Raw genomic sequence first — 15,688 nt, forward strand, 5'->3', positions numbered from 1 at the left:
GGTTGTTAAGGAAACAGTTCAGAATAAGCAAATTTCTATAGAACATATAAGGACTAATTTTATGCTAGCTGATCCACTTACTAAGGGTTTGGTGCCTAAAGTCATTCATGAGCACACTACTCATATAGGTGTAATTCCTTATAGTACCTTAGTTTAGTGGGAGTCTCCTTTATGTTTTGTGTCTTCTTTATTTTTTTAATTTTTCTAGATATTTGTATTATTTGGATTTTCTACAGAAATAAAGTTGATAATTCTATTCTGAGCTTGTTTTGTGCAATATATATACGTTGCATTTTGAATGGATCTCTATAAAGAATAAAGTTTGGACCAGTTGGAAATAAACATGACTGAGATCACGTTGCATGTAATTTCCATGCCACTTATCCATATTTGATCTATGTCATTGAGTTCATACAATTGTGGTGATCATTGTGGTTTAGTCACATTAGATAATGATGAAAGCTGCAGTGGTTCCCTGTTGTTGTATGAGATGAACCAGATTGTTTAAGGGGAGTCTAAAAGTAAATAACATACGGTTGCACACCTAAAGAATTTTGTGATATAAATACTTAAATGAATATGAAGTCCAAGTGGGAGATTGTTAGAAATTTTATTTCTAATAATTATTGTGGGCTACATATATTATTTGTAGTATTTATATTAGTTATTTACATTTAGTCGGGCTCAACAAAAGTGATCTAATTTTAATGAGCCTTTAGACTGCCAACAAGAAAAACTGATATGGATCCAAATAAGTGGAAACTAGATTTGGCCCGTTAGGAGTTAATGGGAGCTTTTTAGTCCAAATAAAAAAATAATACATGAAATAAATAAAAAAACTAATAACCAAAATAGGTTATTTTTGCCACGTGGCACCCTAGGCGCAGGGGGGTCGTGCGCTTTCAATACTATCCAAATGGCGCACATGCATTCGGCACCTTCAAGGTGTTGTCACTTCTCGGGGAGCATGTCCCCAGTTCAATAAATGTGGCGGGCAACAATGTAATAAATGAGCAGCAGGGACACAGTACATTACTCCTTCCGTTTTTTTTCAGTCATTTGTCATAATTTGTTTTTTTTTTTTCATTGTCATTTTACTAAAATCAATGACATTATTTTTTTCTCCATTTTTACCCTTGATAATTAATACATGTTTACTGAATAATGTGTATTTATTTTTAATGTCTACCTATTTTTTCTCCAACTACTCATATAAAGTTAATGTGCATTTATAAGAGCAATATGTTCCCAACAAAATACTATAAAAAAACAAAAAAAGGGACAACTATTTATAAGACTCTTTAACTATAACCATTAATTCATGGACAGGTATAATTAAATACAGTAGGTTACAGTTCACCTGTAATCAATGCATTAATAATTAATGGAGTAGATTGTAGTTCAACAGTCTCAAAAATGCAAAAAAAAAAAGGGTAAAATAGGAAACTAAGTAATAAATATTTTTGAAAACTAAAATATCAATAATTTCCTTAAGTCCCGTATAAGACCTTAAACGACTATAAAAAAAAATGGAGAGAGTAAATGGGAAGCAAGAGGGACAGCGCATTAAATGCGCAGGCAAGGGGGTAGTTTGTGCATTAAATGCGCAGGGGGTGGGGCGTATTCAAAAAACGCAGCCCACCCCATGTTCCATACTTGTACACCACCTTACACATCCATCCCCTTAAATTCTTCGATTTTCTCCTCCTCCTCCCATTTTCTCCTTCTCCGTTCAACTAGTGTGTTCGTCCTCCCTCTCAATTTTGCGCTCTCGTCGGTTTCCTCCTTCTCTAGTGACCCAATTTGTTTCTCCTTCGTCTCCATTCTACACTCTCCACGATTTTGTTGGTTAAGGTGGTTTTCCGATCTTTCATCTCTGTTGAGGGTCTCCGATTCCGACTGATTTACGATTTTGTTGAGTAAATCACTAGTGGAAAAAGGCTTTTAAAATCGGTTATTTTTCACTTTTAAAATCGGTTCCATAATCGATTTTAAAAGAGCCGATTTTAAAAGTTAGACTTTTAAAATCGGTTAAATAACCGATTTTAAAAGTTAACTTTTAAGATCGGTTGTCTTATAACCGATTTTAAAAGTTCTGGCTGAGAAAAAAAATTAAACTGAAACGGGCCGTTCCAGATTGGTAAAAAAGAATTTTTGAAGAACGGAGCCAGAACGGCCCGTTCTCCTTTCAGTACGGGTCGTTCTCCTTTCAGAACGGGCCGTTCTCCAAGTAGAACGCCATGTTCTAAAAGGAGAACGGGCCGTTCTCCATGCAGAACGGGCCGTTCTCCTTTCAGAGAATGGGCCTTTCCAGCTTCGAAATTTAGCAAAAATGAACCTGAAAATAGAAACAAGAGAGGGGCATGAAAAAACGAAAAGAAACATAAGAAGAGGAAAACGAAAACGAAAATAACAACGAAATTTACCTCTTTAGAAAATGAGAGCGTTTGAGAGAGTAAAAAACGAATAGAGGGAAAGATTAAAGAGAATGAGATTGGAGGGAAATATAAAAGGTTTCTGACGATACTTTTAAAATCGGTTATTTAAGAACCGATTTTGTATACTATATAAAAAATCGGTTCTTAAATAACCGATTTTAAAAGTGTTACTTTTAAAATCGGTTATAAAATAACCGATCTTAAAAGTTATGGCTGATACAACTTTTAAGATCGGTTAAATTTGAACCGATCTTAAAAGTGTTCATTTTATTTACAAAATTGTCAGCGCGTCACTTTTAAGATCAGTTACCTTATAACTGATCTTAAAAGTCCGATTTTAAATCCAATTTTTGCATTAGTGAATAAATATATTTTACTTTTAAAAAAATGTTATTTTTTATTTTATAATTTTTATAATTTTTAAAATGATAAATATAAAGTTAACTTATATTTGACTGATTTAAATATTTAATTTTTCAGGGAAGGGAAATTTGTAGAAGTTGGTGCTAAATTTTTTTGCATGTATTATATTTTGTTTATTGTATTTAGAATTTAATTTTTAAAATAAATTATTGTATATATAATTTGTAAATAAAATATATTGTATTTATTTGTATGGTAGAAAATTGTTGTATTTTGAGTTTTAAATTTGAATGAATGTAATGTAGTATGATTTATGTTAGTAGGAATATTTTAAAAAAATAGTCGATGTTTAGGGTATAAATTATTTATATATATTTATGTGGTGTATAAATTGATATGTAACAAGAAGGTAGTAGTTACTATATTTATATTTAATTGATTATAAACAAGTAACACATTTAATTATTTATATTTAAATATTTATATCTATTTATGTGGTGTATAATTAGTTAATATTAAATATGAAATTAGTATTCGTAAATTAAAAAAAAAAACAAGTAATGCATTTAATTAGTATATATATAAAGTAATTTATAAAAATATTATTTACGTAATATGAAAATTGAATAAATAAATTTTAAAAAAGTACTAAAGGTTTAATGTGAGTAATATAATATTGAAATCAAAAAAAATTTAAAAAAATACTAAAGGTTTAATTATACATACTTTCTTTTCACATATTCTTTCATATATAATAATTATTAATTATTACAATATTATTTACATATATGATTAATCAATTAATAATAAATAAATAGAATGTATTATTAAATATATTTTAAAACAGAAAAGTATAACTAAGAACTAATTATAATTTAATATAAAATTAGTAAATAATATTAAAATTAATGTAACATAAATATTTAGTAAATTTAAACAAATTATATTATTTTAAAATAAATATGCTAAATCTCTAATTTAGTCCTTTATAATATTAAAAAAATTTAATTTGATCTCATTTTAATTTTTTATTTTAATTTAGTCTCATATTTATTTCATTATAAGACTTCCGTCCAAATTTCACATACGACGGTGTTAAAGGTCCGTAAAAATCATATCTAACCGTGATTTTTATGTGTGGTGTTAAACCTCGTTTTTCGTGGCACGTTTACCTTCACCTTCTCGTGCACCTTCCTCCGCTCAGTTATCATCGACCTTCAAGCTGGTTTTTGTCCATAACATTGTTGGAGAAGCTCATGAGACTCCGAATGGGCAAAATGGCCTTAGGGTTAACATCATGCGTGCTCCTCGCGAAGAAGGACCTGCAAGCTTCACTCAGCGTCAAAAACCTCAACGTCATTGTTATTGGGCCCCAACAAGCAGTGCCCTAGAATCCTGATAGCCAGTTGCAGCAACTCCCAAGGCAGAGGAACCCTCCCCTCCACCTTCGCCACCTTCTTCTCCTCCTTCTCACCATCTTCCATCTTTTTATACATCTCACCATCCTGTCCCGCCCATGTACTGTAGAACTTGCAGAAGTCGATCTTCGAGGCCACCAACATCTGCCAGATTTTTGCGTAGAACAGCTCAAGCGCCACGCCCATGATGCGAGCGCGCCGCGTTGACCTCATAGTGTTGTGGGGTTCGAGGGTGGGGGACACCACTACCACCTCGGGGGTGGCGTTTTTCTTCAATTTTTGGATTAAAATGTTGATACTAAAAAATGTCACGGTGACATATTCTTGATGCTCAAATGACTCACGTTTTCCAAACACTTACACATGCTCCATCATTATTATATAATTAAATGCAAAAAATAAATATTTCACTTATTATTATTATTGTTGGATCGAGTGCTTACCACTAGGCTAAAAGCTATAGCTGATAGTCAGGCGCAACTCTTTTTACTTAAGAGTGCAGCAGCCCAAGCGCCATGATTCGACAGTGACTTGGCCCACCTAGCCTCTGTCACGGGACAATTGATGCAACCCGCAACAATTATTATAAATTACATTTTTAAATATACATCAAAATAACAATATCAACAAATAATTAAAAAAAACTTACATTTTTAAACTTCAATTTAATTAACAAAATGATTAATCTCATATAAATTAAATTCTATAACACAACACAAAATTAATTCCAAAAATAAAAACTATAATTAATCACTCTTCTATCTTATCCTTCAATATCAAAATCAAAATTAAAACCATAAACTACAATTATTCATTATTCTATTTCTAAATACTATAAAAAATCTAAACTCCTAGAAATTTAAATCATCAATAATATTAACAAATATTTCACATACACAAATTTATAACCTAAAAATATAAATGCAAAAAATAAATATTTCACATATTATTATTATTATTATTATTAAAAAATTACATTTTTAAATATACATCAAAATAACAATATCAACAAATAATAAAACTTACCTTATCCTTCTTTGCACAACTTTCTTTCACACTCACCACTTTCTCTTCTCTTTTCTTTTTTCTCTTTCTCTGCTTCTTCACTCACTCGCTCTCTTTGAATTTAAAGAGTTGGGGCAACTAAGTTACCTGAGAATCCACACTGCACGAAACTCTGCCGCATCAAGGTGGCCTAGAGTGCATGCATGATGATTTTGCTTCAGAACACACAAAACATCAGTATGCATGACGTTTTCCTCTGCATGCATGTTGTTTCCAATTGAAGTGACCACACACACTGCATTGTGCAACAGGTGCAGGTGAAGCAATGACGAGTGCAATAGGTGTAGGGAAGCTAGTGAAGAAAACAACAGTAAAGGAAACATGTGAGTAAAGAAAAACGTCAGTATACTTGACATTTTGTTAGTAAACTCTAACTCATCAAACCACTTGACGTTTCCCTATCATTCATCTACATGGCCATAACTATTTATTTTGGTAAATTGTTTTTAAGCTTTTTATTTATCAAATATTTTATTTTTTTAATTTATTTAGGTCAAATTGTCAATAATGTGTTTGAATGGAGAATTTAAATGGATCAGGAATTCATTTATATGAAGAATTTCAAATTCTTTGAAGTGAACTAGTTTGGATAGAGAATTTATAAAGAATTTAAAATTCAAGTATTTGTGAAATTTCTTAAAATAGTAGAATTTCAAATTCTCCAAAAAAAATAAGAATTTGAAATTTCTCATATTTTTTGTCCCTCTTATTTCACTTATATATTTTATCTTATCTCTTCATGTTTTTAATTATTGAATATTCAAAAATACTTTTAAATTATTAAATATTATCTAATATTAATTTTTTAAATTATTAAATATTTAAAAATTAACTAATTATTTTTATAAAATTTAATTTAAAAATATCAACATATAAATATATTTTTAAAATCAATTTTATCATGGTGGAAGCAAATTATCATATCCAATCTAATAACTTAAAATTTAAGAAATTTCAAATTGACTTATCCAAACAAAATATTTTAAGAATGATAAAAATTGAAATCAAAGTAATTCAAATACCAAGAATTTAAAATTCCTTGAATTTATAAAATTTATCATCCAAACACACCACAAGACTTTTATATACTTTTCCTGAACAAGTCAATTTTAACTTCTACTCAAAACAATTTCTAAATGACTAAAATTAATAATAATTCCTTAATTCCTTCTCAACAATTAAATAATAATTTATAATAATAAATTAATTAATAAAACAGACAATGTTGCATTTATGATTAAAAATTTTGTCCATGAGTGTCCATGGTCCAACATGGTTTAACTTGAAGTCCAACTTTTTTAAACTAGTCTAAAATGTTCCCTAAATCAAACAAAATTTATATTAAACCGAAAAGGATATTCCAAGAAAAAAATATTGTATATTTTTAACTAAAATTTAAATAATAGTTTTTCAAAACTACTAAAAATCAAATCAAATTAAATTATACAAGATGAATTTATTTAGTATGTATTTCATAAAATAAATTAAACTAAATTGTACTTAATTTTTTTTTATTTAAGTTAAATGAATTTTAAATTAAAAATCGAATCAAAACTGCACCACAAACCGTCGTGATGTAGCAATAAATAAATAAAAAATCACACTCTAAACTCTTATTTTACTATTACAATCAAAATGCCATTTTTTATGCCTATTACAATTGGTATTTTGGTTTAAGGCAATCCAGCCTTTTGCCATACATGCATAGTCGTATTCCATTGCAAATCAATGCTTCCATCATCCCTTGGAACTAACGTTTTAGTGTGTTTGGAAATCAATTTAATTAAATTTAATTGAAATAAAAAAAATATTGATAATTTTTTATTTTTACAATAAAATTTGTGTTTTTCTTTGAACATAATTTCAAATCGATATTCAAACACACATTTTGTATTTGACTTTTCCTTAATTTTGAGTTAATCATGATATTTTATGAGTTAATAAAGCATAAATATGAATTTCTATATTATTTTTTATAATTATGTTCTTAGTGCAAAATACTCATCAACTTTTTTATGGTTAAATTTTGTTTAAAATCTTGAGTTGTTATCTTAATATTTTGCTTAATACAATTGATTCTAATACCACCCAAACTAATAACTTATTGGTATGCGTTCTTATATATAAATATTTTAAAATAAAAATATTTATAACATAAATATATATAATGATTTATTTCAAAATAATATATTTTATTACGTTAAATAAATAACTTAATGCTAATAAATTTCAAGAGATTGAACTACATTTTTATGCTATTTTTTATTATTAAAGTTTTATATAAATAGTTTTGGGACCAAAAATAATATATCTTCAAATTTAAAATATTAAAATAGGACAAAAAATTTTATGGAAGTGTACTGACCGCATTTCGCACCCGGGCTCTCAGCCCGGGTTGACATTATAAGGGTCATCCCGGACACGCGTTGAACAACGTCAGCCCGGAATCCGGACAGATCACGCTCGAGCCCGGAGATCTCGTCCCAGGCCAAAACCATTCTCCAATTATACCATATTATGTCACAACGTGATCATATCATATTATATGATATCGTATCATATCATATCTTATCTCAGGCCCAAAACAACCCTAACTCACACAAAGGTATGTGCATTATATATATACGAGACTCACACTTATACAAACCCTAACTTTAGCATCGGAGACTCTTTTGCAGGTACCTCCCCCATCTCGGAGCACCAATACACCCAGCAAAGGAGGCTCACCAATCTTACCCGACGGATCAGCTCTACAGCAGATTTCCGGTAAGAACAGGAAGTAAACTTGAAAATTTCTGAAGATACCAAAAATATTTTTTACTATATAATACATAAAAAAAGATAATAATATAAATAAGAGAAATTTGTAATCATATCATAATTTTGTATTTAAGTATAAAATAAATATATAAGAAATAATTTTATTTTTAAAAAAATATAAAATATTCTCACTGTTATATAATTTTTTAATAGTTAACCTGGTGATTTAGAAGAAACAGTTGAGATAATTAAGAAGGAACTTAGTCTATTGATATGATATTTATAATCTTTCTTAATTATCTTTACTTAAAAATATAAAAAAAGTATTGATATGCGACAATCGCGCCTCTAGACAAACTGGGACCGGCCTGCCTCAGTTTCCTTTTTGTTCGGTCAATTCTATTATTTAATGTGTTAGTTGTAATAGATATATTGCTAATGTTTAGTTAAAAAAATTATATTAATTGCTAATGTAATTCCTTACATCACTTCTATTATTACTATATCAATATTAATTATTAAAGACATTCTGCTAATGTAATTCCTTACATCACTTCCATTGTTACTATATATTAATTGTTAAAGACATATTGCTAATGTAATTCCTTACATCACGTATAAGACATAGGAGATGCATGGAGTCTAGCTTCTTGACTCGAAGGCTTCTTTGTTCATTTTTCTTTTATGGAATATTCTCATATGCAATATCTATTTATGAGAGATTGTATTTTTATGTAAAAAAAAATAATTATTACAAAAAGTGTTGTAAGAGGTTGTGGAATGAAATAATTATTAAATTACTAAAAAAAAAATAATGGGTATACTATCAGTAACGAAAAATCATTGTTGGTACTTGGTATGATTTCAAATTTGTGTTTGGAAACATTTTGATAACATAGTTTTTCACGTATAATTACAAAAGAAATCTGAAAACGACAATCATCAATCAAGAGACGAATTATATATATATTACATCAAATGTCTCTTTAAAATGGTATTCAAACGTATCGCAAAATAATAACTTTTAAAATCATCAAACTTATTATATATGATAATCTGTAATTAAATATTAATATAAATAAATTTTAAAACTTCAATTATTTATTTATGAATGTCTCTTTTCAACTTCTATTTTTTATTCTTCATGTAGTCTGATGACTTCAAGATTTAAATTTCCTGACCAAATACATAAGACACGAGATTATCTCGTACCCATAAAATATTTTACAGATTTGTAGTCGACAACGCATAGATAGAATATTATATTAAACTAATCATCTTAGCTATATATATAAAGCCATAAACCTTAAGGACTCGGAGAGCAAGATAAGTTTTGCAATTGAAGTGCTAAAAATAATGGCTTCAAATCAGGAAGAGGTGGTGCTTTTGGGAGTTATTCGAAGCCCGTTTGTGTGTAGGGTTAAGATTGCTCTCAAGTTGAAGGGAGTTGAATACAAATATGTGGAAGAAGATTTGTCGAACAAGAGTGATCTTCTCCTCAAGTATAATCCAGTTCACAAGAAGGTTCCTGTGTTTGTTCACAATGGGAAGCCTATAGCAGAGTCCCTTGTGATTGTTGAATACATCGATAACATATGGAAACACAACCCCATCTTGCCCTCTGACCCTTACCAAAGAGCCTTGGCTCGTTTCTGGTCCAAGTTCATAGATGACAAGGTAACCCATCTTTTCTTCTTTTCTTGCTTTGAACAATTGTACTCATTTATCACCCAATGTCAAATCTTGGAATATGTTAGAAAACTCAATAATCAACTTTGCATTATCATGATTTTTTTTTTTTTGAATAATTTCTATTCTATCAACTTTGTCAACAATGATTATGATTTGATGTTACTCATGACATTGTCTAGGATTTTAGAAGGATTTTTAATTTTGGGAATGGAGAAATTCTGCATCATATTTTTTTTTTTAATATCCTGTCACGGGTGTTTTTCCATCATTGCTAGAGATGACAAAAATAGTGAAGTTGTCTGATATATGAAATCAGGTTGTGGGTCCTGCATGGAAAGCTGTGTTCACAGTTGATGAGAAAGAGCGTGAGAAGAATAGTGAAGAATCATGGGAGGCACTGCAGTTTCTTGAGGATGAGATAAAGGACAAAAAGTTCTTTGGAGGAGAGGAAATTGGGTTGGTAGATATTGCTTCTGTGTTCATTGCCTTTTGGATCCCAATTTTTCAAGAAGTAGGGGGGTTGGAGTTGATCACAAGTGACAAATTTCCCAAACTCTACAAATGGAGCCAAGAATTAACCAACCACCCTGTTGTCAAACAAAGTTTGCCCCCTAGAGACCCTATTTTTGCCTTTTTAAAAGGACGCTATGAAAGCCTTTCTGCTTCAAAATAGATTTATGCAATTTGAGAATCACTAGTGGTGGAGAATTAAAATAATATACATAGGGTTTTAGATTTTAACATCGTTATTGTCATTATAGTTGGTGTCGTTATGATTTCTATCGATGAAAAAAATAAAGATTCATGTGGTGTGTGATTTACAACTACAAAGGAAAATGGTGCGGGTTCCTTGTTTCGGTTGTTTGTCATTTAGTTGTTGCTGTTAGGATTTGGTTTCAAAATAATACTTGTAATATGGGATTTCTCCACGTGAGAAATTAGTCCATTCTTGATATTTTGTCATTTCAATTAATAAATTATAGAAGCACTTTTTTTATTTTTTGTTCTTCAAAGTTCTTACTTCGGATGATTAAAAAACTTAAAGCAAGATTGCGAGTGTGTTTGTTTTAAAGTTGGTGATTCGCTTTCCAATATATTTTCACGTCAATTCTTTCCAAAATATAAAAATTTATAGTGTGTTTGAAAATATGTTTTTACATGTTCTCTCTCCACGTTCAACATGATTTTACGTGGAAATTATTGTTGATCGCTTCCAGTCAAACGTGATTTTTCAAGTTTTAACGCTATGCAAATACACGCTTAAACTACTTGCTTCCAATTTGACGTGAAAAATCACGTGTCTACCACCAAACCAAACATGCTATGGCCATCCTAATATAAAGTAACAACCTCGTGTATGCTGAAACCATATGGAAACAAAGAAAACAAAAGCAAGTAAGAAACCAGTTTTTGTGTGGCAACAGTGTGAAGCAAATGAAGAACCTCAGCATCAGTTTGCACGCCATAGTTCTTCATGAAAAAGTTATATATATATTGATGGTCAGGCCCACAACGAGACTCGTGTGAAGATGTGGGCTTGACGTGGACGATGTAAAGGGTGTGGCCGTTTTCAGCCATGTTTCAAATTGCCCATTTTGAGAGCACTCTTGCTGCTTTTGAAGTCCAATGCAACACCAACATTTGTTTTGGTTACAAATCACAATATTCCTATCCTTTGCCATGGTTTCTTAGTTTTCTCTGTTATTTTAATTTTGAAGAGTCAAAGAAAAATAAGGAATAAATTTAATATGAGAAAGAAAATAGGATAATGATTGTGTAATGGGTTTTTAATGTTGACTCATGTTGCATTTATATTGAAAAATAATTTTATTCAATACTTCTCATGCCGAACTATGTCTTATAGGTGAGCAGAAATATTTGATATTAAATGTTCGTAATTAATTAAAAATAATAGTGGAATAACTTTAGAAAATAAAAAATGTTTTATTTCAAAAAATTTAATTGATCCTATTTTTATTTTATTTTTTGAGACAAGGGTTTTGTAGGAGAAAATATCTTATTTGGTGTGGCAAAATGACTACAAGGATCAACATAAATCTTCACGCTATAAACACATCTATAGATAAGACATGTGAATTTATATGAAAAGATTATGCATAAATAATAACGATTATTATATCATATAATCTATGTTATATTAAAAATATAAATTTGAACTTCAAAACAAATTTTGAATTAATGTAAAATAAATGGTATTTTTAATTCTTGAATAATTACTAAATTTCTTTTTAGTTCTTGATTTTCAAAACAAGTAATTTTCGTCTTCATACTTTTCAAAATACTCAAACTTTAGTTCCAAAAATCAATACATGTTCCTCTAATGCAAAATTAAAGTTTAGATATTTCAAAAAAATATAATTAGAAAACCGATATTTTAAAAGAAAAACACTAATCCAGTAGGTAGGTAACGCAACTCAATCCATTAACGAGTTACGAGTTGATGAGTTGAATTACCAAACTCAACTTGATTTAGAGGATTAAGTAGATTGACTTGTGAGTTTAACCCACTATTGACATATAGTTCATCTACACTTATGTCCATTTATAAATTTTTAGGTATGAACTCACCGCTATCCAAACAAAACTACTATAGGTGATATGTTAATTAATTATTTTAATAGATAAATAATTTAAATAATAATAAGTTAAGATTATATATTTAAATAATAATTTAATTCTTAATTTTTATTTGTTTAAGTAAATTAAATTTATAAAACAAAAAAAAAAGTGAAACGGGTTTTCCGTTTTTCAAAAATTGACAAAACTCAACAGGAATGAAGTCGGATTTAACTTTTTTAACTCGTGTTTCCTAATCCCATTTCTTACCTCCGGTTATATGGCTGATTAATAGCAATAAAATTAAGTAATTAACATGAGATGGAGCATTCAATATTTTTGGGAAAAAGAAAAAAAAAAGAAATAGAAGTGGATAATTTTTCTTTTTTTCTTTTTGAAATATCTTTTAGAGAAATGATATTTTGATTATAATAACCCAAAAAATTGTAGAGAAGTAATTTTCCCTTTTCTTTCATGTGTTGCTGAGAAAGCTAGAATAAACTTCATTGCCAGTTATTTTTCCTCAAAGAAAAAACAAACTGGGGGCACCCTTGTACTTAATTAAAATTATTATATGATGTGTTTCTTATTTACCTTCCCCTTAATTACTTTTAGTCTCCATTTTTTATGAAATATTTTGTCCTTCAAATAAAATTTTTCATTAAGTAACCACACATTACATTTTTATTTCAAGTGAAATACCACACAATTGTCTTTGCTTTTTCTCTCTTCCTTTATATATCTCTTAATTTCCATCTCATCGCAAACCTTCATCTTCTCTCACTATAATTGATACATAATTATTCACAATTTTTTTTTATAAAAAATAAATAGACACAAAATGTCTCAATCTCACTATTTTTCATAAGAGAGAACCATTTTTTTATAGACATATAATGGGCTCAATCGTAGCTTAGATTTTTCTTTGACACAAGGCATTTTCGTCTTGGGCCTTACCAGAGTAAGGACTCTTTTTTTCGATGGATTGGATTTAACAACCTAGGTAGCCCAAATAGAAGTTAAATACAGAAAAAATCTAGAGACCAAAAACCTAGAGTATATATAACTCATGAGTTTTGGTGAGTGTCTTTGTTTCAGCATTCAAAATTGATGGAGTGCGTTAGGATTTGAACCACTTTCACACGTGGAAAGGCATTTGCTAAAACAAGTGTAGTACATGAGTCAAAGAACACATATTCATTGAGTTGAGTAGATTTTGCATCTTTAACCGATATACCTATAATGGGGTATCACTTTGCATCTTCAATAGGTCACAATCTTTAAGAGGAATAACCCAATTATCATAGTAGATGCGAAGGCCATTTTTGCGTTTGAGGTTAGTAACATTGGTTGAATAATGAATATCAAATTATCAATGCATTATCCCCCAAACAGTAGTGCCCAATTTAGGGTGGTTAACATTAGGTGGTGGAATTGATTCTTCCATTAAAATGGTGCATGGAATTTATCAGAGATAGAGATCAAATTATATCAAGGCTTGTGACCTACCATACCAATTTATGATATTCAGCAATCTATAACATAAAGTAAAAATAAAATTAAGGGTATCCAACAATTGTAACAAGAATGTTCTGCACCGAAAAATGAAGGATGATATCTATCACGAGGCTGAAATCTAAATATCCTTTCCAAGATATTGACTTTTGCTCTTTCAAAAGGTTGGGCCTAACCCAATCAAAATCGAGCATAATTGAAGATGAGGATGGATACTTAGCAAGTAAGCAAATGTTTTGTAACTTCGTATGAAAGTTTTATATCGGATTAAATATTAAATTACAATGATAATCCAAAAAGTGTTGATATAATATTTTAACAATTAAGAAATCAGATTAGTGGAGAAATAAAAAAAGTTGGGCGTGTATGCAATTTCACAAAAATTGGAGAAATATCTAAGTATTTTACCATTTAAATAGTTAAATTGTGTCTGTGATCATAGTATTGTCACGTGACTCATGTTCTCCAATATTGTGCCTGTAATCACAGTTATAATTGTAGTTGCATAGATTTTTCTAAAACCTTGATGCTGCGGATTAAATAACAAACACAAACCATTTTTAGAAACTTTCATGATACAGTTTCGACTATTAGCTTCAATTTATTTGAACCTTTCCAATTAAGACATTTTTTTTTTATTTATAAATGAATTTTATAAGTTTATAGAGTTTTGTATAAGAATTTAATAATCATGTATTCTGTCAACTAATAATAAATAACAATCTTTTACATATTTATTGTAAAAATCAATAGTTTATTATACATAATGATGTTTTATAATTAGATGACCGTATAAAATTATCCTTTACCATTGTGTATTATATATTTTGTCCTTTATATAAAAGTTAAATTATAGTTTATGAAAAAATTGTTCCTATAAGTACTTGTTAAAAAGTTTAGGACTACTTTTCTAAATAGGGATGACAAAAAAAAATTGTATCGTAAATATTTATTGATAAAATATATTATAAATAATAAATGAGTAACTAAATGAATATCTATAAGTAATGGGTATAGATATTTTTTTTAATCGATTAGTAAATGAGGCAAGACAAATATAGTGGAATTCTTACATACATGTGAAGTAAAATTAGTTAAATAATTATATATTTATCTTGCATTTTTTAATATTATTTGTAATATTTTAACAAAATTAATATTAAATACAAATTTAAAAATTAATGTCAATTATTTATCTTCAATATTTTAATAAAATTAACATATACAAACTTAAATTTAATTATAATATTTTTTAAAAAAAATGACAAATATCTATAGATATTTATAAGTATTTATAAAATTCGTACATACCAATTTAATAGATACTAACAAATATGAAACAAATTGAATTTTTATCAAATAAAATGAACACGGATATCTTACTATCAATTCCCTAGGATCCATTGTCGTCCCTAACTCCTAAGTGTGTGTTTGGTTTATTGTTTAAAATTCATTCAACGAATTTTTACACATTCTAATACACCAAATAGACAAGTAACTTTTTTGTCCCATTTGATTAAAAAAAAATTACGTTGAACGTAATTTTTTTCCAAACACACCCTAAGTCATTCATCATCGTTCTCTTGAGGTGAGAGAGTAATGGGAGAGGGTGGCTAGGTAAAAGGGTGAGAGGGTGGCTAGAGTAATGTGTATTTCTTGTTTCCTTTTGCAAAGATATCACTCGCGGTTAACATTGTTGGTCAACTTATGTTACGTCAACTAAATTTTATGGATAAATTTCTTTAAAGGTAATTGTAAAAAAAAATTATTTTTTTATAAGTTAAAATTAACTTATACATGAATTTTAAACAATTTTTTTTAAAAAATAATATAAGATTTTTTTATAAATTAACTTGCATA

The 15,688-nt window shown here is 28.8% G+C and overlaps 1 protein-coding gene across 1 annotated transcript; it reads left to right on the forward strand.

Annotated features, from left to right (window-relative positions):
* Positions 1–9,348: 9,348 nt before the first annotated feature.
* On the forward strand, positions 9,349–10,733 carry LOC109788652 (putative glutathione S-transferase). The gene is made up of 2 exons (XM_083072753.1): positions 9,349–9,721; positions 10,053–10,733. The coding sequence occupies exons 1-2, from the start codon at positions 9,401–9,403 to the stop codon at positions 10,407–10,409; spliced, it is 678 nt and encodes a 225-aa protein (XP_082928879.1). The 5' UTR covers positions 9,349–9,400; the 3' UTR covers positions 10,410–10,733.
* Positions 10,734–15,688: the final 4,955 nt, after the last annotated feature.

The sequence above is a fragment of the Cajanus cajan genome, chromosome 4, assembly GCF_000230855.2.
Source record: "Cajanus cajan strain Asha chromosome 4, NIPB_CcT2T_4, whole genome shotgun sequence".
Lineage (NCBI taxonomy): Eukaryota > Viridiplantae > Streptophyta > Magnoliopsida > Fabales > Fabaceae > Cajanus > Cajanus cajan.